Here is a 23,770-nt window from a genome sequence, read left to right as displayed (position 1 = left end):
AATAGCTTGTTTGACTTCTCAATAGACTGTACATTTTTGAGGGGTCATTCTTTTACAAGTCTTCAGGGTAAATGGTACTAAAATTACCATTATTTTTATATCTTACTGTGAATGAGATTGGCTCTTATGTTGGGTTTCATATAGTTCAAATTCCCTTAACTGATCACAGAACGTTCTCATGTATGCTGTCTGCAACCTAGCTATTTAATCTCATTTTGTCCTTGTAGAATAAGACTGAAGTTTAATAACTAGTACTTCAGATTACATATTTTTGGTTACCTAAGAATGGGTAAGCTCCAGTTTCTGTGAGAGAGTGAAAAAAATGCCATAATCTAGATATTTGGGTAAAATTCTCCAAATGTGCATCTTCCTTCCCAACAGAAAATAAGCAGCTTTTTGCTCAGTATTTCTTTTTATAATTTCTGAATATCTAGTATGCAAGACTCAGCTGTTAAAGCCTAGCAGTTGTAGTTGAAAGGAGGCATTCACATTTCCAAATTCCCTTCCCAACAAATCACAGAAAGTATGTGTGAGTTTAAAAAACATCTTATGAGTATTCTACATTTTTTCGATGTCCCAATTTGAGAAGAGTGGACTTTAGGTATATTTTGTCCTGCTACTTTCACAGTTTAGTACAAGATGACTTAAGCTGTTTTTATACAAACCAAGGGACAAAGCTCTGCATGTACTTCAGAGTTAGAATTGCAGGGTTTGATATACTCTGGAAGACTGAGCGTGGGATGGGAAGCTGGAATTGTGATTCTTTGACAGTAGCAGTCCCTAACGCAGCTTTTAATTTCGGTACCAAGATTAAGACACCTTTGTGCCTGCTTTGTGTTTTTCAACTCTTCTGTGTAACCATTTGCAATCGGTAACAGCTGTTAGTGTTCTGCAAACAGAAATTAGGTGTGGTGTGTTTAAAGTTTGTCATTCAGAATAAATCAGTGTTTGACACGTATGCCTCACTTTCCCCTATTTGTAATGATAATGGTCTGACACCACTGGCGTCTCAAATTATTGTAGATACATTTTGTCATCTTTAAACAAGCAAAATATCAGAAAAGTGCTAAATATAATGTTGGTTTACAACCAGAAGGACATATCGCTGCTCTTTTGTACCAGACAAGTTAAATTGGAGAAATGAGTTTCCAAAATATAGTTAACTAATTCCATGTTTTTCAGTTTTTACAAAACCCAGTATTACAGCATTTTCTTTCTCTACTTTTGCTTTTCCAGGCAACAATCTTTATTCCACGTTTTAGCTGCATATTCCATATATAATACGGTAAGTTTTGTACTTTCATGTTTGGTTTCTCTGAACATGCTGTAAATTCATTGCAGTTCTGTATTCTCTTCCTCGCTCCCCCAAAGAACCACAACGCATTTCAGAGATCTTTGGAAGTGCAGAGCAATCAAAGATTTGTCTGTTGACATGTTTTTAGCTACTGAAGTTAAAGCAAAGCATCTTGATTATGAGTATCTTACTGGGCAGACTGAACAGTACATAAAGTTTAACTGAGATTAAGGATAGTGTTCAATACGAATAATGAATTTGTGCTGTGCTGCAGTTTCATACTACTACTATTTCTTTCCATTATATTATTTGCCTCCAATTAAGATCATTTGAGTGATGGGAGGAAAAACTGCAGAAAGGTGTGCGTAGGAGTGAGCAGGTATTTCATAGCCTGGAGCATTCTAACAAATGGAAGGTTTTAAAGGCTCCTCCACACTTAAGCCCTGTTTTAGATATGCTTCAATTGATATGTTAAAGTACATTCTGCTACTAAATTTGGTCTCGATTGTAGTCCTGAAAGAGGATTTTTTTTGAAGTGGAGTTTCTAGACTAAATCATAAGGGTTAGAAACTTATTTTGTAATGTCCTTTGACTGCATGCTAAAAATACAGAAATGCTATTATGTCCAGGTTTAATTTATTTTATGCACTATTCCCTTGTTCACTGTGCCTATTTTGATCATTTCAATTTTCAGAGTTCTAAGAAATGTGGCTTTTCTTTTCGGTTTCAGTCTCCCCATATTTATTTGGCCCATAAATGAAGATACATTGCTAGCATTTGTCACCTTTCATTTCCTATGTTGTCTTAAGCTTTTGGTTGGTAGTGTAAATGCTGAGAAAACTCTGGAAGGAAGAATCTCCTTTATATATTCTTGTGCAGCATTGGAATTAATGTCTTCAAATTGTCTGAAAAGTATTGTTTAAAGTCAGCTGTTACAATATAGATGAAGGGAATACTGCAGCAAATTTTTAATTTGCTTTAATGCTGTTGTATTTTTCTTCTTCTCTGCTTTGTTTTTATCTTTGGAGCAAAGTTCTTAAAAAGAACTTTTAGATCTGAAAAAGATTATTCAACAATTAATTCGTTCTCCTAAATATTTTATCAATGGAGTTACCTGAGCAGTGGAATGGCAATGACAATTGATTCCTGCCATAGAAGTCAAAATTAATAGCAGAGGAGTTGCTCAAATTTCGCTTTGGAGCAGGACTTTTTTTTTCTTCATGTTTAATTACATCTGCCTTTTGTGTGCTGCTAAACTTGAGCTGGTTTATAGTTACAGGTCACTCCTGAAAACTTCCATGTTTATCAGAGGGTGCCTTGATTGTAAAACAAGATAAAAGAATATCCCCCTACTCCGAGCAAAATGCATCTAAATGGAAGAAGCGTCCCTTCTGGAATAAGATGTTCTATTTACTTGAAATTATTGGCATTAAACCTGATTTAGTGCATTGGTAGAGAGTTCTAATGAGAGTTCCAGTTTATTTTTCAGATGAATTGTTGAGCATCATCCCTTCTATCTGTCAGTATTTTAGATATTTAGAAATCAAGTGCTTGTGGTGGTGCGATAATTAGGGAATGCCACATGCCATCAAGACAAGCAGCCTCTTTGCTATGCTAGCTCAAGAAAAGCTAACAGATCATGGGTGTGGGGGCTTTTGCTTTTGGGATTTTAATATTTTTCACTGTGTAATTTCCAGGAAGTTGGATACTGTCAGGGAATGAGCCAGATCACAGCTTTACTCCTAATGTACATGAATGAAGAAGATGCCTTCTGGGCCTTGGTGAAACTTCTCTCGGGTCCCAAGCATGCTATGCATGGTATGGTGTGTCACATTACTTAGTATGTATTAGGTTTCAACTTGATTATTTAAGCTGTGAATTATGTGAAAATGGAACCATGCTGTTACATGTGTATATTCAATGTAAAACATAACTGGAGCTTTATACTGGGATGCCATTAGATGTTAGCGAAGCTCAGGTACTTTTTAATAATTGTTTTCCTATGTGGTTTCAAATAGTTCTTAATGAAAATCAGATGTTGCCTTTCCACTTAATCTCTAAAGGAATGTAATGAGTTGAAAGCTGGTTATGTAGATGTCTATATAGCAATAAAATACTAGTGGAAAACTAGTACAGAATGTGTTAAATAACACTGTAGCTGTTCTATCACTTGGCAGGATGGGAATCCGTAGTAAAAAACTAAAATAACAAACTATAAGCATTAATGTTGAGTTTCTTGGTTTTCTCTTTGCCTCATGCAGCATTTCCTGCGCTCTCAGTCTTGTTACTGTTATGTTATTGGTTGTTCTCTCTTTCCATGTCAAATTTAGTATGACCTATGCATATTGCATGCCCGCAGAGATGGAACAACTCCAGGAATTCCAGCATCTTTTGTTAATGACATAGTGGTTCAGAAAGCTGTAGTTCTTGGACAACTGAAAAAGAAAGATATTATATAGAACTTGGTTATGGGTTGTTGTTTTTTTTAAATTCTCAGCAGGCTCTGGCTGCTTTTCCCTTACAACATTCTTATACCATGGTAGCTTCCTGTCCTGTCCAGTGTTCTTAACCTAGTGTGCTAGTTGGCTTTTTTTTTGTTTGTATTTCTACAAAGCCATTGCCTTTTTGAGGGAAAAAAAAAAAAAGTTATCTGAAACAGGGATCATTGTCATACAAGAAATTTGCATTTATAAAGAATGGAAGACTTGCTTGGAGCTTCACACAATGATAACACAGACTAGGAAAATCTTAGACAAGCCTATATCTTTAGATCTAGTAGTAATCAAAAGCCATAAAAATACAGCTATGTTGAATCTTGAGCTCCTCAGTGATCACAGAAAATTTTAGATGTCTTGGGAAATGAGTTTAAATCAATTCATTATATATCAAATCAGTGGATCTGATTTTGCTACCTGGGAGGCAGCTTCACATAGGCACCATTTAAGATGCCATAGTCAATTAAACAGGATCTTTTTTTTCAGATTTGAAGACTTACAGTGAGACAAGCATAGAACTGATTCAGACTGATGTTATCTACCATTACTAATCTAACAATAGTCACTAAGGGAAGGTATTGCTATTTTACTGTAGTTGCTTAAGCAGAAATATGTGTATATCCATGCAGAGACATGAGAATATTGCTATGAATATCTGTTCAGATCCAGTGGTCTATAGAAGAGCAATATTCTCAGAGCTCTGTATTCTGCCTTTTTTTTTCCTGTTACTGTCTTTATAGTAAATAAACACATTTCATGGTCGACTTCTTTTCTTAGGTTTTTTTATTCCTGGTTTTCCAAAACTGTTGAGGTTTCAAGAACATCATGACAAAATACTGAATAAGTTTTTGTCCAAACTTAAGCAGCATTTGGTAAGTATTCACAATAGAAGTAATACTAATTTATAACCTGCTGCCTTGTTTCAATTCAAGTTAACCCGCTATATGAGAATACCTTAAACTTCAGGCAAAAACAGAAAAGAGTAAAGCTCTGAGGTAGACATGCTGTTGCTTTAGTTGTAGATGAAGTCATTGTGCACTGGATGAGCTGTTACCATAAACAACAATAAAACACACTGGTGCAGGCGTGCACATGCACACACAAATGAAAACCAAACAAAACAGAAAATAACCAACAATTTGGAAACAGTCTAGATCCTTGGCAATGATGAACTGCGTCTGTTGTTTATCTTTTCTAAACTAGAATTTAATGTCTTTTAGCTATTTGCTCTAAGACTTGCTCATAATATGGAATTGGGCAGATCTGGTTAGAAAAAAAGTGTAAATCAAGGCCGGTTCTGTACCTGACTTGACTCCGAAGTCAAAGTTGTAGTTTTTGAAGTATGTGCAGGATGATGATTCTTGTCTGGAATTATTGTCTTACCCTGATTTTTGACATTGTCTAATGTTCCATAATTCTAGTGTGAATAAATTACTAAGATGAAACTATTTTAGCTTGAAAGATGAAGGTAAAGCTAGCAGATACGGCAGAGAGATTTGATCCCTTGCTTACTCAGTATTTGCATACTTGATTTTTTTTTTTCCTGAAAAGCTTAATATAACAGGCATAGAATATGCTATTCCAAAGCTGAAATTCAGAACTTCTTAACTTTTCAGCTTATACTCTATCCTTTCCTCTACCTGTGCAAACAACGTGGAAGAGCTCCATAGGAGCGTAGAAAGGCTCTGTCTGTGGGCTGACATGCCATGTAAAGCGTATATGCTCTAGAGGAATTGCACCCTTTAGTTAAGCAATTGCATTCACTAAAAGCCTAAGCACCCCTTTTGAGGTCCTGTGCTTGCAACTAATTGGCTAGTTTAGGTTGCTTTCTTGTGGGTAGATATCTTTGTCACAAAATCTTTTCAATGCTTAACATGACCTAGCAGCCTTGCTATAGAGAAATGAAATTCTAAATGGACCCAATTGCTGAGCTCTGGTTGCTCCAAAACATCGTTTTCATAGAATTATAAAATATTCTTAGTTAGAAGGGACCCACAAGGATCATCAAGTCCAACTCTTGGCTTCACACAGCACCACCCCGAATCCAAACCCTGTATCTGAGAGTGCTGGTTAAATGCTCCTTGTACTCAGGCAACTTGGTGCTGTGCCCACTGCCCTGGGCAGCCCATTCCATGCCCAATGCCCTCTCTCTGGTGCAGACCCTTTCCCTAGCCCCCACCTGCCCCTCCCCTGACACAGCTCCATGCCATTCCCTCGGGCCCTGTTGCTGTCACAGAGAGCAGAGCTCACCACTGCCCCACTGTTCCCTCTGAGGAGCTGTGGGCTGCCATGAGGCCTCCCCTCAGCCTGCTCTGCTCTGGGCTGAGCAAACCCGGGGAGCTCAGCCTCTCCTCACACACCTTGCCCACTAAGTCCTTCCCCACTTCATAGCCTTCCTTTGGATGGATGCTCTCTAATAGCTTTATGTCCCTCTTGTCTTGCGGCACCCAAACTGCACCCAGTGGTGGAGGTGAGACCGCACAGCACAGAGTGGGACAATCCTTCCCGTTGCCCAGTGGCAGTGCTGGGCCTGGTGCACCCCAGGGTGTGGTTGGCCAGGGCATGCTACTGACTCAGATTCAACTTGCTGTCGGCCGGAACCCTGAGATCCCTTTTTATGGGGCTCTTGGAACGGGTCCAGAGGAGGGCCACCAAGATGATCAGAGGGCTGGAGCACCTCTCCTATGAAGAAAGGTTGAGGGAACTGGGCTTGTTTAGCTTGGAGAAGAGAAGGCTCCGGGGAGACCTCATTGTGGCCTTCCAATACTTGAAGGGAGCATATAAACAGGAGGGGGGACAGTTGTTTATGAGGGTTGATAGCAATAGGACAAGGGGGAATGGTTTTAAGCTGAGACAGGGGAGATGTAGGTGAGATATTAGGAGGAAGTCTTTCACACAGAGGGTAGTGATGCACTGGAACAGGTTGCCCAAGGAGGCTGTGGATGCCCCATTCCTGGAGATATTCAAGGCCAGACTGGATGTGGCTCTGGGCAGCCTGGTCTAGTGGTTGGCGACCCTGCACTCAGCAGGGGGGTTGAAACTCGATGATCTTTGAGGTCCTTTTCAACCCAGGCCATTCTAGGATTCTATGATTCTCTCGACCCCCAGCCTGTGCAACAGGGTTGTCCTTTTCCGGGTGCAGAATCTGACACTTGCTCTTGTTAAACCTCATATTGCCCAGCCCTCCCATTTGTCAAAATCTGTCTGTGAGGCCTTTCTATGCTCAAAGGAGACAAAAGCTTCTCTGAATTTATTTTGTTGAGAGAGGATTTAATCTTCTGCTACTTCTGTTGCAAGAATAAGATGGAGGCCTAAGATACGGTAATGCCTCTGCATCTCCAGACGTATTTCTTAAGGTTTGAAATTGTGAAGAAAAACTGTAATGATAGAAATCATGTTTGTTTGATTAAAGCAGCGGTATTTCATGTAGCCAAAAAAATATTGATTACATTGGCTGAAAGGCCATTGAGTAAAATGCTTTTTCATGGACATTGCAAAGTGTTACTTGATTTTTGTGAATATTTTGAAAATTTTTGTGATTTTTACAGGACTCTCAGGAGATGTCCACTAGCTTTTACACCACAAAATGGTTTTTCCAATGTTTCCTTGATCGTGTGAGTATGTTTTCCATTTTGTTTTTCTGTTTTTAACTGTGGATTTGAACAGACTGTTTTCACACTTGATTCTTTCATTGCAGACTCCCTTTATGTTAAGCCTCAGGATATGGGATATCTACATACTTGAAGGAGAGCGGGTTCTCACTGCTATGTCGTACACAATTCTGAAGATACATAGAAGTAAGAAATGTGTCGAGCACTTGAATGCTAAATAGGCTTTCAGCTAATTTTGTTCTTATTTTGTGGGAAAATCTTAGTTTCCTCTTCGCCTTATGCAATTCAAGTGTTTTTCTCTCGTTATGAACAAGAAGAGGAAAATCTTTCCTTCATTCATGTGAGTGATTGTCAAAGAAAAATTGTTATACAATCTTTGCAGTGGGCTTCCAGATGATATTACAGTTGCCCAAAAATCATATTTGATTTACTTGATCATAAATGATTAGACAAATGCAGTTGCACCATAGGAATTTTAAAACTTATATTTTTCTGTATTTGTGTTTTAATTTTAGGTAACTCAGAAAAATAAGAAAGTTATTTAAACATCAACATGGGTTGAGCTTTGTTGCTGTTAAAAAAAAAAATGGGGAAAAAATGTTCTAGTTGAATGTTTAGAATATGGTTTTCTAGCCACTTTAAGTTTTTAAAAAGTGTTTAAAAAAAAAAAAAATCCAGAGAGAAAAAGGCTGATATCTTGTGCCCTTAGATACCTGAAACTCTTATCAGCAAGCAATGCAGCATCTAGGAACCACCAGTGTTATATCTCATTTTATACTGTTTGTCCAAGGATGTCATTAAAATTCAGAATTTTGGTAGTCTGACTGAATGGTCTTTTCTTCCATCTTTTTCTGACAGGAAAAATAAGATTTGGAATTTTGAACAAAAACACTGTCCAAAGCATTTACACCTGCCCATAGTGCCTGCATCGGTAGCATGTGAAGTTCCAATTCTGAGAATGGATTTTAGCTTCTAAATATCCTTAGATGTGTCTCCAGATGATACCTTGTAGCTCAAGTTTGATACCATTTTCCTGTGGTGCTTTTGCATTTTTTTTAGCGAAATCAAGTGACTCTATGTAAATTTAGAAGTCTACCTGGAGCTCTCTGTAGAATTGATGTGTTAACTTTCTCACTAGCTTATCCTCCTTAAACTGTATAAGCATGCAGTTACGGTCTTGAAAGCAAAACATTTGTGTGGGAAACAGGGCCTCACAGCTGTGTAAAATGGGAAGGAAAAAGAATCCGATAACTATAAAATGGCTTTCAAAATATGACCTGAATTAATTGAAGTGGCAAATAATGCCTGAAGCAATGGTTCTGTACTGCCGTAACCATTTCTTTGGAAGTTAATTCAGTTGTGAATGAGAATACCTTAAATGTCAAATCTTAAAATGTTTTACTGCTTTTGAAAGCTTTTAAATAAATGATGTATGTTGTAAAGATCTATACTGATGTTTTGTAAGTTGGGGATGCAGACTGGAAAATGAAGACCCAAAACTGTTGGGCTTAATGTAAGCAGACTGAAGGCAGGTGACTCGTATTTAGTGTTTAGAAGGTGGCCCTTTTTGAAAAACATTGTAAGTAGAGGTTAATAAGTAGAAAGCATTTCTGTATTAATTTGCAAGTGAATTTCTGATGCATTCTGTAGATTTTTAGTGTAGAATTCTATTTTCTGCTTAATTAATTCGCCTTTTTTGTTCTATTTTAACAAGAAAAGCATCTGATGTTGTACATACATTTTTGAAACTTTATGTTCATAATCAAGATATTTTTATTTATAATAGTATTTTCTTCTTGTGTAGAACATCTGATGAAATTACAAATGGAAGAGCTTGTAGAATTTCTGCAGGAGACTCTAGCTAAGGATTTCTTCTATGAAGATGACTATGTAATAGAACAGCTCCAAAATTCTTTATCAGAATTGAAACGAGCAAAGTTGGATTTACCAGTAGCTGGTAAGATACTTGTACAGATGCAGATTTAGATACTTGGGAGCTTTTTACACCTTGTCCATTTTTAAAGTTTTAATTCACTCTGCTAAAGACTATGGAAATGGTTGTCTCTTCATCACTGCACCCTTTTTTCTTCCAGAATATTTTACAGTTTAAAAGCAACACCCTTCATTTCATGAGTTTGCTATTTTTTTGCTCATTGTTTTGTTTACTGATTACAGTCTAATGGCACAACACTTTAAGACATCCCTGATCCGATAATTTCTGTTTATAAAATGGAAATATCACAGTTTCCAATTATTTGAAGCAACTGTTGTCTGAGAATACAAACAATTTTGTAGCTTGAATAGCTATGAAACAAACATCAGGTCAAACATTTGGTCCAATCCAGTTTTTAATTCTTTGCAAGTGATACACCCTCTGGGTGTTTAAGTGAATTATTTTCTTCATTTTTACTCAGCCTTTGTGTTTATGTTTTGTGTTCAGTTGCAGAGCAGTGAGTGTTGTTTCTTGGGACATTACTTAAGAAATGTCTACAGGTTCTCTTCTTCCTGTACTAAGATTCTATTATCTTTTTTGGTCACTTTTCTACCCTCAGTATTTGAATTGAATTTTCTTGTGATTATGCTTAGTTCTTTTTTATCCTTGTTAATTTGTAAAATAGTATGTGAGAAAGAAACGTTTTAAAATTAAAAAAATCTGGCAGAAACAACCTTGACTTTTACATTGTTATGGTTAGTTTTCCGAAATTAAGAAAAGTCAGAATAAAGGTTGCCTATGTAGCCTGGTGATAGTTTCTTCTTGAAGCTCTTTCATTATGGAACCTCATTTTTCTGTTCAGTGCACCTTGTTGCACTGGGGGGTTGTATTGGGGTTTCAGGGCTCTTCCTCAGAAAAAGATTTATATTTCTTCTGGTTCTTAGCAGATCTGTCTGTCAGACATGAGTCAGACGCTCTGTGTGTTGGTTTCCCATCTTGGCTTCTTGTCCCAGTTTCTCTTCCACTACATTCTTATGCTTTTCCCTCATTCTGACTTCTTAAAACATATCTCCTATTATGCCTTCTCCCACCCAAAATAGACGTCTAAGTCTTGCTCCTGCTTGTCTACTCATCATTTTTCTTGTTTCTCCTAGTCTTTATACTTATTTTTTAGTGAGTCTGCAGTTCTTCTTCACGTTACTGCTCATGCTGCATATTCCCCTTTCTAATCATAGCTTTCCCATCCTGCTTCTTTCCGTTTTCCTAAGCTAGGTTGCAATGTTTTCTTGTTCTTCAGAAGCAAGTTGCACTTTTCAGCACTGCTCTTCAGTTGTCAGCTTTTGTTAGGCATCTTGTCTCAGCTGATGCTTGATCACAGTGACTGGATGTGAGTAAATATGTTAATGAACAGCTTTGTCTTTTAGCTTCAATTCCAATCCATCATGGTAGAGAAAGATAGGTTCATTGGAGTGCTCTCTGTTAAATTTTAGATACGGACTTATCAGTGATTGCATGTGAACAGTGGAGATTTTTGCCACCCTTCAGAAACTCAACTTATTTTTAGTTCAGTAGGTTTTTCATGGATGTGGTCAAGTAAATTTCACTAGTGTGGATTGTCTGTTTTCTACTTGAAAATGTGGTAGCTGAAGAGTTATGGAAGATTTTGTAGTTTACTATGTGATATAATCCATGTTTTTTCCACCTGAAAATAGCATACGCACAATTTGTGGCGAGAGTTTCTGTGGAAAATACAGAATTCACAGTTAGTTTTCCTGAATGAAAAATGAATTAATAAATGAAGGCAGTCCCTAACTGATTTAGATTTTAAGGTTTTTATTTTGTGAGAATGTAAAATGCCTTCAAGTGAAATTTTGACTGGGGATACTGGGTCTTAACAAAACAATTAAAGGAAGCTGTACGTGATGTTAAGGGCAACAAAGTGGATACCTTGTGTGAGACACAGGGAGTCGTCTTGTGGAAGCCAAAAGCAAAAGTTACTGAACAGTGAATACATCTTCTTGAAGTTGAATGTGGGTTGTATGATTTCCTATTTTGTATGAGCCTTGATAGGACTAGCAGGCAGGACAGTCATTGTTTTAATCCATATTTTTTCTCTCTTTTGGAAAGCTAAAGGAACATCAGTAGGTTTAAAAATGTCTTATTTTTCTGACACGAGTGAGGAAGGTTGAGCAGTAAAATAAAAGTAAGAAAAACAGTGCCAAAGTGAGGTATATTTTGTTGCTTGATGAGGAGGTGAGCTTTTTTCTTCTTTCATTTCAAAGTAGCCTGGGAAAGCCTCTTTGTGGGATACTTCTGCCAGGCCTTACTGGTAACATTACTTAGCCTTTCGCAAAATAAGTAAAGGATAAAGGTATTTATCCTAATGCTTGGAAATCTAGTTGATTTCTCTGCTGTTATCTGTAGTTCAGTGAGGCTGCCTCATTTGTTCTTCATATGAATTTTACAAGTCTTTTTTTCTTTTTAATTTTGGTTTTACTAATCCCTATTGTCAGGCAGTAATATTTTTGTGCAGGTTCTCAGGATGCTATAGGCATTCAGCTTTGCTCAAATGTCATTCTACTGTCATTTCTACCTTCAGTCTCTTCTTACTATTTTCCATTTAATTTCATATAAAATTTATGAAATTATGATATGTCATGCAGTAATATGCACAAAAGTACCAAACTGTTCACTTAAGTATTCACTGTAGCCTGAGAAAAGGATGTTTATTTTCATTTTCTCAGCTGAAATCAAAGTACTAATTCCTGTCTTATACTTTTTTGCGTTGAGCAACAATTACATCTCTAAGAACTAAAGTAAGAAATGAATGATCAAAAAATATCTCCATCTTACAGTTGCTTCAGTATCAGTCATCCTGGAATAGCAGTGAGCTAATTGAGCTCTGTGGAATTTTCCATCTGGCATCCTTTGTTAGGCTGTATGGATTTTCCTGCCCTAATAAACAGTGGTAGGGTATTAAATGAGGTAATTTTTGTGTTACTTTAAAGCAGATGGATGCTTATGTCTAATGTGGCTTTCTCTGGCTTACTTCTTCCATGGCTTCTCCTCCCGTAGTGAGGAGTTCCTTTTTACCTTCAGAGCACAGAGGAGAGAAGAGGCTTTCTTAAGCTCTTTGTCACTGATAAAACCCTTACATTTGATGTTCCAGGAGCACAACTGTATTGATCAGCCTGATTTTGGATGTCAGCTAAATGCCTTTGGCAGTACTGGGACTGTATTACATGAGGCAGACCACAGATTTTTATGCCTTTCTCTGGTAATTTCTAGTTTTAAGTACTGATCTATACAGGATGGTCTGTACTTAGCAACTGCAGCCTTCAGAGGATGGCTGATAACTTGCTCTTCCCAAAACCCAAGGTAGGCATCTATGTTCCAGTGACCGTATGGAGACAGAAATCTGAATGGATAAGCATGCTGCTTATTGTCAAGCCCTCAGAGGGACAGGCTGTGACATTTATACAGTAGACAGTCCTGTAAGGTACTTCTCCTCTGACATATCCTCAAGCAGATTTAGTAGAAAAGACAATTAGTATTTTCTAAGCTGACTGGAATTATGGAGGGTGTCCACATCACAGCAGGTTCTTGAACAGCGCAGACACTTAAATTCATATGACTTCTGTTTATATCTTCTCAAGGAGCCAGATCTGTGGCAGAGTAGACAAATTCATTCAAAGAAGGTGAAAAGAATTTCACTGGTATATACCCTTGTTTTTCAGAATTTCTTGATGCAGATCCTTTTCCTGTCTTTTATTTAAAGGAACAGCAAAATTCTTAAAGTGCTCCGCATTTTGGTACAAGATGTCCTGGAAAGAGAGGACAGAGAGACCCTGGGATGGATTTTTTTTTTTGTTAAATGAAAGTTTAATAGACCTTACAGCAATGGAGAAGGCCTTAAGTCAGAGATAAAGGTCTTACATCTTAATTTTAAGGAAATATTGCCTGATTTGGAATCTGCCATTGTTCTTTTGATCATCTGAGCTATTTTAGTGCCTGGTAACACCTGCATTAAACTCTGATTGCGTTCTTCTAGTTCTCCCAGTCTTTTCCATATTTAGAGACAATTAGCAAAATTTGAATTTTACATCTCAATTTTGTAAATGTATACCTGCTACTTATCTTTAGAGATATGTTTTAGTAAATTTATTATGAATGCTTTTTATGCAGATATTTATCTAATTTAAATACTCATCTGTGACAGTGCAGAAATATATGAATGCTCTATTAAATAATGTTGGTTTTCTGCTCTGACTACATATTTTGACAGCCAAATATTGCAAATATATAAGTGAGCTTGACTTGTGTTTCTGATGGTATATCTCTTTTGGTTGTGTTTTGTTTCAGAGGAATTTTGGATTTTTCACTTGTACTTGAAGAATACACAAGTAGCAGTTTATACGATGCACTTCATATTTTAATCAACTAATTTTTCTGCCTTGATTCTTGTGTGATATGGCCTTACAGTGTCATGAAGGAAATTGGCATACAGAATTATACTAATACAACTAGTCTATTATTTTCAGCAATTTTGGACTTAGGCTTTGCATCATTTAAAAATGCTTGCTGTTTAAAACTTTCATGCTTTTGTTGAATATGGTCCAGATAGTTCTGTTGGTTATTGTTCATAGCACAAGAAAGTGTATTTTCTGGAAGAAACATGGAGTTAGGGATATGAAATGAAGAGGTTACTTCTACAATTTTTAATTTTTTTTTTATAGAGACCAAGTTTGTTAACATTTCTATTATTTCTCTAAATGAAGATGTTTATAAAACATGTTTTTGTTACTGTCAGTATTACAAAAGTGACCTAGTATCAGAAAGGCAAGGAGTATATTTTGTTCTACCATTATCAAGTAGTCAAGCAAGATTTCATTCCAGCATCTCCTCCTGGCATATACAAGAGCAGGAAGAGAGAGTGACTTTCAGGCAGCAGTTTGAGCTTTTGGTTCAGGCACTTAAATTTCTTTAAAATTTACCTGGACTTGTAAACTGAACAAATAAGATGGGAAGCCACTGATGAAAAATAAAGGCAAAATACCAAGATGTCATTTTAAGAGTTGTTTTTATGACCATTACCATCCTTGAAAACTGTGTTAGAACAGTCAGAGTGCATGTATTCTGGTCCTGAAATTAAGGACTAGACTGCTATTCACCAGAGAGAGCACTTAAAGCACTTTACTCCAATTATATGTCTGCTATTCAATGCATGAGGCTGTTAATGCCTCCTGAAGCAATTATCTGTAAAAGTCTTGTAGTTGAGACCGACGTCCACTGGGTGGTGAGCAAGACTTGCTAGAGCAGGAGTAAGTCAGAAGACCAAAACTTTCTTTAATATGACTTGAATTTTTTATCTTTGGGGGAACAGTCAGATCTGTTTATATTTGCCTTGCTCCTTTTCATGTTAGGCAATATATTTATCAGCAGCAAACAAGCACCTGATTGTTCTTTCCCATTTAAATTCTCTCCCTCTACTTCCATTTTTCTCCTTTGTCTCCCATTTTTTACCTTATTTTCTTTGTCATTTGCTTATTTTATACTGTGCTATATACAAACCAACTCAATCACTGCCTTTCTTTTGAATGAAGAATAGGAAATCCTGTAGTGCCAACTCTGTAAATTCTAATATAAGCTATTATGTTTGTCTTTGGGGAAAGCTAGTAACTAAACTGCATCTAGGAAGCTGTTTTATTGAAGGAAGATGGGGAGAGAAGATGTAGTTCTGCATCTTGTGCTAATATTGTCAGCCTGGGGAAAAAATCTGGTTGCCCAGTTCGCTTCAAAAGACAAAGATTGTGGAGATTGCTGCCAAAACAACCACCAGCTGAACTGGACAGCTTTGTCTTACATCCTACTTTAAAGTGCCTTTAAACCTTGTATGTAAACATCATACACTGTACAGAAGATTACTTGTCCCAGAAGTACTATTAGGATTCAGAAGCCTCTCCATTCAAATAGCTTCAGACAGCAAGGTATGCCTCTAATGTGAATTAGCTCAGACTTAGGGTTAACAGCACAAACAGACTCGATTTAATGTCCTTGAAAACATCCAAATAAAATTTCTGCATGTTCAGATCTCAGAAATGTGAACAATGAGTTTAGCTGTCATAGAAAAGATAATGGCTCAGAGCTGCATGAGAGGCATTAAGCATATTTAGAGTGGAAAATGGGGAGATAAAAGATACGCAGCTTGTCAGAAGAACTGGTGCTTTTGCATACTTCTCTGGCAAGGTATCTGTGTACCTCTTAACAGTAGAGATGTTTGTTGTGATTTAATTTCTTGCATTTGCTTTTGCCTTGTGGTTTCTTTTCCTCTGCTTTTTGCTTCTATTCCTTTTCTTTCTTTCTTTCTTGCCTGCATGTGGCATCATGGTTTTTTCTTCCTGTTTTTGGTAATAGTGGACAGCTTAAAGCATTCATAGACATAGCCTGCATGCTGTTTTGTGCATTTGAGGAATGTCTCCTCGTATTAATGTACATGCTGTAGATGTGGTTATCCTCTACCTATTTAATTGTGGGGACTTTTCTAAGCTTCTGGAGATGCTTATTTTTTTAAAGAATAAAGTACTTTGGTAGTTCCACAAGTGGCAGCTGCCTGCATGTTTCTCCATATGTATATATCTGTATATTTAAATTAGAATTAAATATCTTTTTTTTTGCAGTTTAATAAAAGAAATTGCTTTTCCTTTAGGAGGTGAAATTTGGGGCAATGTCTTTGTGGTGCAGCACCGTGGATCATAGAATCATAGAATCATAGAATCATAGGATCATAGAATGGCTTGGGTTGAAAAGGACCTCAAAGATCATCGAGTCTCAACCCCCCTGCCAAGTGCAGGATCCTTATAGCACTTCTTTCCTTCCAATGTTTGTTATGGCAGGAAATGATGACAGCTGAAGCATTTCTTGCAACAGATTTTAGAGTGTGCTTTGTAGCTTTGGTTAGTACACTGAGCATCTCTAGCAGCGTGGCCTTTCCTACTGTTGCAGATGCAAATATGGTTGATTAAGGAAGCTTCCTCAGTTGCTTCAGTCTGAAATCAAGTTAAAACTTCTGTGGAAACTTTGTGGCTAAGATTTAGAGCTGTATTTCTTTTCTTCATTGACCCCTCCCTCCACACATACTCATTGTGCCATATTTTTGCTTTCTGTGAGAACTCTAAGCTCCGATATTACCAGGCTATTAACAAGTAGAGGCCTGATATAGTGCTGTTAGAGTGCAAAGGTTTTCTTCTAAATGAACTATTGTTGTCTTGGAACACTTTGCTTATTGCTCAGTACATGAATTAATTCCAAGCTTTAAAAGTTTCACAGCAGAAAAGTTAAGACTTCAGATACTTACTTGACACCTGTAATTCATGTAATAACATGCATTGTCTAAACAGCGTGGACCACATGTACCTAATTGTAACATGTTCTTTTACCCTCAAATGTGAAGGAACGATGACAGAAAGCAGTCTTCAAAGCAGCCTAGATAGAATGCAATAAGAATGTCTGCAGTATTCTCACTTGAGTTTTATTAGAGCTTAATGGTAATTAAGAAACTTTTAAGTGTGTGGAATTAAAAAAAAAAAAACCAACCAAAACCAAAACACTCCCACAGAACCCACCTTAATTGTGTAACCAAGTATATTTCAAAGGATCTCACATTGCGTGCATTTCTTAGAGAGTAAAAGCTGGAAGAAAGGAAATTCGTTCATGCCTTTAACATCTTTGTACAAATGAAGGAAGCACTGCAAGAACTAGAGCAACTGAATGGCTGAATTACAGGGATGGAATTAAAAATCATTTTTCTAAAATGGTTATGGCACACACGGGCAGAAATTAAATGAAGTACAGGTGCTGAGGAGCAATTTTCTAATAGCATACTGTAACTGCCATGGAGGTTATACATGTAGTAGCATATAGAGGCTGTATTCTGTGTAATTAAGATCAAATATCTGGTATGTACCTTGAGTACTGTTTCTTAATTCAGGCTTCATGCTATTTTAACAATTAGGATTGGTAAGATTAAAAGCGTTGTAACATGTAGTTTCAGTATTGGGAATATTTATTATGGACAAAATTCAGTTTTATTTAGAAGATAGGATCTTCAGTTTTGCTTGCCACTGTGTTAGTGAGTGCAAATGGAACCTAAATGGTGCAAATGCCTTTTCCCAAACTGACAGTAATGGACAATTTTCAAGAGATTGGTGCAGAAGAGAGTATGTTGCAGAGCTGTTAAATCATTCATTTGCAGCATCCGTGCGACTCATTCATCTTCTGTTTTGCTGGTGATGCGCTGCTGGGGAGTGCAAATCTACAGATCCCTGCTTCAGATTTTAGCCTGATTTGTGAATCATGGGCCCCCACAGAGATGGAGAACAAACTGTGATGCTTTATTTCCAAGACTCGCTCATTGATGCCTGATGCTAAGGCCCTACCATGTAACCTTTAGCACTCTTGCATATCTTGTGCATCACAGAGAATAGTATGCCAGGTGTATAATCATATAAGAGTATTTAACGTGTAGAACCTCACATTTGGTGCGGTGGGATCTTTTCACAAGTAACTTTGGCAAGGCATAGCAAGGTGAACAATGAGTACTTTCATTGTAAGAGATTAGGTTTGTATATCTTAATACTTGTATGGTCATAATTGAGCTGAGGGTAGCTAGGGGAAAATAAGAGCGGAAAGTTTTTCTAGAAAAAGCTGGGTAGGCAGGATCTATTGTATATACAATGAAGTTTCTGAAGTTGTGCTTTTCTAAAGGAAAGGGTGTGTTCCATATGAACTTTGGCCTCCTGTGAAGACTCTGAATACCAAGAAAAGGGTAGTTTAATTGTTTGGCAAAAGTAGGCTCTATTTTTTAAGTACTTTTTATTTAGTTATCTTGTCATGATGCATAGCATCATTGTATTTCTCTCTGCTGTCTTCTTGCTATGTCCTAGCTGGCACAAACTGTAAGTTTCCATTTAGTTTATATAGCAACTGATCCGTGATGATAATTTGTTTTGCTGTTATAATAAATAACACTGACCTTGGCTGCTGGCTTTCCTTTGTGTACCTCTAGCATGAACCAGTCACCAGAGATTGAAGTCATACGATGGACTGTACAAATGAATATGGCTCTCTTTCTTAGTACAGCACTCACATCAGGGATAGAGATGTTTATGTCTTCACTCGCATGAACCCCTATAGACAATTAAAGGGAATTCTAATTACAGATATCTAGAAAGTGTGATGTTAACTTTAAAATCTTCGAGATCTTAAGTAATTTCTGGATCTTTGATGATGGTGGAAGATTTGACAGTTCTTGTCTGGCAGGAGGAAGAAGAAGGAATTAAACCTATTTATAGCTGTTTTACACTGTTTATTTTTCATAACATTTAAAGGTAGCCATATTTTTCCCTCTGTACAGTAGAGCTTTTGCTAATAGGTGCACAGTTGGATTTGTTTGACTATGCTGACTTTAGAAGATTGTTTGTTTTTGGAAATGCTGAACATCAAGTAAAATTCAGATTAATAAATGTAATGAGAAGTATGTGACCTTTTCTACTTGTAATGGGGAAAGTAATGTATTGTACAATTAAAGAAGTTATGTGCAAGTAGATGTGATAAAAGGCTTTGGCTAAGAACATGAAGGGTGTTGCCTGCTAAGGAGAGTCTGGTGTGGAAAATTCGATGTAAATTGTCCTACAAACAAAATTCAGCAATGAAGCACATCTTTATTCTTTCTGTAGTGGCAGTGCGGGTTATTCTGAGCCCCCGCATAGCTGATGTTTACCACTGGCTGTTGTGATGTATTGGACTCAGAAATGAGAGAACATACCAAAACTGTCAGAGTTCTGTAAATGATGCTGTTAGCATTTGGTGAGATTTGCCCGTCAAACGCTCATTTGAGGTCTTGATATGGAGTTTTTCTGATAGAAAACTTAACTGAATGAAATGATGATTCAGTATAGTCTTCTAGTTACGGTGTAGATTTCTAATGCTGAGAATGGCATTTCCTAAACAGGGACTGAGGGAGAACGAAGACATAACTGCGCAGATGTTAATAAATGTTAACTACCTGGAAAAGTAGTGAGAGAAAGTACCAAAATGTCTACTAGAGAGGTTGTGCATGTGAATGCAGAGCTGAGAGCACGGCTTACCAGAGGCAAACAGTAAAAGATGAGCGAATTGAAGATGGTAGATTAGAAGAGGGATATCAGAAAGGATCTTTAAAGTGAAAAAAGTGGTTTATTTAATTAGATGAGGACAGTATACGGAGGGATAAATACAGAATAGGTAATGAGGCCAAAATCATGTGGGGAAATGATTTTTATTTATATATTTTTGCTACAGTGTTGTCAGCGAGCAAAAGCTTGCCAAGAGTGCATCAGCTTTAGAGGGAAAGACTAGAATTACTGGTTGAAATGGGAGCCTAAACAAAATCTTTATTCAGTCTCAGTAAAATACCTTTGAGGTTTGACAGAATGGTGACTCAGCAAAAGGCCTAGATAATTGAATTAGTTATTTTTACTTGCATGACCAGCAGATCAAAGAAGACTTCAGTTCAAATGTGAATTTATGTTATTACTGTTCTTATTTTAGGTAAAGAAGATGAATTTCCAAAGAAGCCGATGGGACAAATTCCATCAGGACCTCAGCCTGCTATGCTTAATTCCACTCCAATGCTTAATGGACAGAATAGCACTGGTACACAAACAATAAGAAGGACAGAGAGGAGACCGTCCTCTGTAGAAGAAAGAGAAAATTCACCAAATAACCGAAAAAGAATTAATTCCCTGGAGAAACAACCTTCCTTAAAACAGCAGAAGTCTCGCCCGATAGACACACAGAGTAGTCAGTCTAAAAATGAGGTAGATGCCAGAAGAAAACCTCAGCCAACAGGGCAAGACAACTCAAAACAATATGATAATGCAGCTGCTAACCAAAATTCTAATGCTACTTCACATACAAGAAGGGAATTTGTACCTAAGTGGAACAAACCATCTGATATCAAAATAATGGAAAAGACTATGAAACTTACTGCAGAGGTGAAAGGAAGGCCAATAAATCATTCAGTTTCAAGCTCACCACCAACTCCTACAGAAACACAGCCTTTGAATGTAAAACAAAAGATGAGGGTTTTGGATGCTGACGAAGGTAAGCGTGGGTCTAATGCATCACAGTATGACAACGTTCCAGAAGCTGATAATGGGAGTGAGAATCTTGTTGAAGAGATGCTTGAGAGAGTTCAACCACAGAGTCCTAGGCATGTAGCATATACTAATAGTCCAAGAAAACAAACTGAAAAAATACCTGCTCCATTAAAAATGTCCAATAATTACACCTTCACTTCACAACCCAGATCTCCAAAATATTCATTGCAATCTGATGGACCACCTCATGGACTAAATGCAAAACAGCCGCTGCCGTCTTATAGCAGTCCTCCTACTTATCATGGAAATTCTCCAAAGCATATCTCCAGCATAAGCAATACAAGTTCTATACCTCTTCATTATCATGGGAATCGAACCAGCCCTTCTGGTAGGCCATATGGCTCTTTTATTTCAGCAGATTATTCTCCTGATAAATTGCAAGTGAACTCCTATCCTGCCAGTCGCCAAAATCCTGTTTCACCAGCCCCTACTCGGATAGACGTAGCCCCTGTCGATGCTTACACCAGCAACTTAAGGTCCCCTACAGGTGTCAAATTCATAATGCCTCCAGTGGATTATTTACCAGAAAACAGAAAGTGGCCAGATGCTGCTTATGTGTATAGACATGAACCGTACCGGCAGCCCTGGAGCCAAGACATTCACAAGGGCCACTTGGATAACTTCCAGAAATACCAGCATTTTCAGTCAACACCCTTTCAAGACCATAGTCTTCCTGCTGTTTCTGTGGATAGCCCAGTAAGATACAGGACTTCACCAACCTTTGAAGAGCATGGTTCACCACAATACCAATATTCAAATCCATCAGCTCAAGTCCAACACTACCGAAATAGAAATGATGGATTATCTATGCATGAATCTGTGCTTCTCTGAAAATGTTGGTTCTTATTAAAATGGCAAGATCCAAACCCACTTATACATTACTGTGTTAGTAGTAGTCCACCTCATTTCTTCTATGAAATGTGGACAGTTCATGTGACTGTGCAAAAATAACAACACTATTTCAAAAATGTTTCAGACTTTTCACTGAAGGCTGGGTGAGTTCTTAGACTTGCATTGAAGCTATTGAAAGTGATCTGATGCACATAGACATAGCAGTAGCAATAAGATCATATACACGGTATGGCTAATACTGTCACTTTTCCTCAAATTGAAATAACTTGTGTTATGATCTTTCTGCCTAAAACCTGATGCATTTGCGAGTTTTTTTTTGACTGACATTGTTAATGCACTGTATTAAGTATGTGTATGCGTGCATGTGCGCCTACATACACAAATGCTTATGGAGAAGAACTAAAGACTTTAAATGTAAATGCATTTAACTTTGGACAGAGGTTGTGAAGTACTTTTATTTCGTATTAATTTTTCTTTATAATTTATTTGAGAAGCCATTCATTTTGAATGGGAATTTCTGTCATTTTTATACAGCTGCCTCAGTATCCCAGTATCTGTTCTGGGCAAGAGAGATACTTTGGGATTATTAATTTAAATTTATGTGAGAGTTAATTTCCTCTCCTTTGACTACTGTTTGTGATTTTCCTTAGCAAGAAGGAGCCAGACAGGCAAGAGCAGAAAGCCAAAAGCATCTCTGTAATCTGGCTAAGAAACGGTGCTTAAAATTCAGGGCAGTCTCTAGTTTCTTAGGTGAATTGAAAGTGGAGAGTTTTTACCTTTGCATCTAAATCTACCTTCAGAATGTCATATATGCAAAACATTGGAGCGCAGTAAGAGCAATGCCACATCCAGAAATGGTGCTGCACCCTTTGCTTTTTGCCACACTGTGCTGTCAAGCAAAACAAATTGGTTGCAAGGCCAAATCTCATAGGTATCAGAGAATTACCAGCTCCTTGACACTCTTAAGAAGTACATACAGGAGTTTGAGACTTGGGTTGTGACTTGATATTCCCTGAGCTGTGTGCATACGCAATGTCCTTTCTCTTAAGCTTTGTCATGTCAGTTCTATTTTTTTCCTTCCTTTTTTTCCCCCTAAAGAGCCAGCAGGATCATGTCTGTGATTGGGCATGTGCCCCCATGCTTTTGGGGTGCTGAGAGAATGTGGGTTTTTTACCCTAAAATCAACCTGACTGTTAATAGGAAGCTTAGACTCCTGGTAACGTGTTTTTAATGAGTGTTTGCAGCCTCTTCTGCTTTGTGTTTTCTTTTCCTTTCGTTGACTGTGAAATGGGGGTGACAAAAATGCAGGTTAAAGTGGCCCGTGTAGGATGAGAGCTGGGTAGGAAGTGCTGGATGCACCGACCTCTCACTGAAGCCAGTGGGAGTGGAGGCAGATAAGGATCTTGCCAGAAGAGGTCCTTGGAGTGCTTAGCAGAGAGATTTCCTAATGCTTAAGGACCAAGCGTCAAAAAGTATCAAAATCAGCTTTGGATGGTTTTGAAGGTTGTCTTATTATCTTTTGTTTTGTAAGATTTGTTAATTAAAAACATAGAAGTGGATTTTTTTTTTTTCCTTTAAAGAATGAGCTTTAGTGCCTATTATTGCTGCAGGTTGGCTCTGTAAGTTTTAAGGTACAGAAGTAAAACAATTTTTACAAATGGAAGTAACATTTACTTAGGATATTTCAAAAACTTTTTTGTGTATATGATGTGTCTGATGTAATTTTTAATGAACTGGGCAATTTTATATTTTAAGGATTGCAAACTGCAGCGAAGTAACGGTAGCAAAGCACTACACTGAAACTCTAAAATTGTGAAGATAAATATGACTTGGGCTTACCTTAGTTCCAATTGCTTACAGCAGCTTAGAAATGTATGTATATAATACTGTGGCTAAGTGTAATAATCTCAGTGTTTAACGATGGTTCTGTAATTCATAACAAAGCTGTACAATTTATCTGTGCAAGCAACACGAAGCTCCAGAATATGTATCAGCAGTAGTAAATACTGTAGATTTTTATATATAAAATATATACACACTATTTTCTTATGTCATCTGCAACAGTTTTATAACTGTGTATCCTATTTTGATGTGACTGTATTTTTAACATGTTAAAATAATAATAATTAAGCTTCTATTGTTTGGTCTTTTTTTTCATTGTCTGATTAGCTCAAAACTGCAGTTTTGCTCTTCTCAGCACAAATGATTGCTTTTCATCAGTGAGTCGTGTGTACATATATATTTGGTGCATGTCCCGTTTTCTTTGTTTGTACACGTTTATTTTTAGGCTCAGCAATATGGATGCAATCTGTACAGTGCTTTCGCATTATCACAGAAGTAACAAGCTTATTGATTATAGTTTACTACACCGCCAAACCTTAACCTAT

The 23,770-nt window shown here is 37.3% G+C and overlaps 1 protein-coding gene across 6 annotated transcripts in view; it reads left to right on the top strand.

Moving 5' to 3' along the window:
- Window positions 1-23,520, top strand: part of USP6NL (USP6 N-terminal like) — a 116,180-nt gene extending 92,660 nt beyond the window's left edge. For all 6 annotated transcript variants that reach the window (XM_021384363.1, XM_021384360.1, XM_021384362.1 and 3 more), the window contains 7 exons: window positions 1,237-1,285; window positions 2,992-3,112; window positions 4,567-4,661; window positions 7,338-7,403; window positions 7,487-7,586; window positions 9,205-9,357; window positions 19,921-23,520. In XM_021384363.1, the coding sequence (XP_021240038.1) occupies window positions 1,237-1,285; window positions 2,992-3,112; window positions 4,567-4,661; window positions 7,338-7,403; window positions 7,487-7,586; window positions 9,205-9,357; window positions 19,921-21,362 (2,026 nt within the window). In that variant the 3' untranslated portion in view covers window positions 21,363-23,520. The remainder of the gene's footprint in view (window positions 1-1,236; window positions 1,286-2,991; window positions 3,113-4,566; window positions 4,662-7,337; window positions 7,404-7,486; window positions 7,587-9,204; window positions 9,358-19,920) is intronic.

The sequence above is a fragment of the Numida meleagris genome, chromosome 1 (assembly GCF_002078875.1).
Source record: "Numida meleagris isolate 19003 breed g44 Domestic line chromosome 1, NumMel1.0, whole genome shotgun sequence".
In the NCBI taxonomy this organism is placed as follows: domain Eukaryota; kingdom Metazoa; phylum Chordata; class Aves; order Galliformes; family Numididae; genus Numida; species Numida meleagris.
This window is presented reverse-complemented; position numbering and strand designations above follow the sequence as displayed.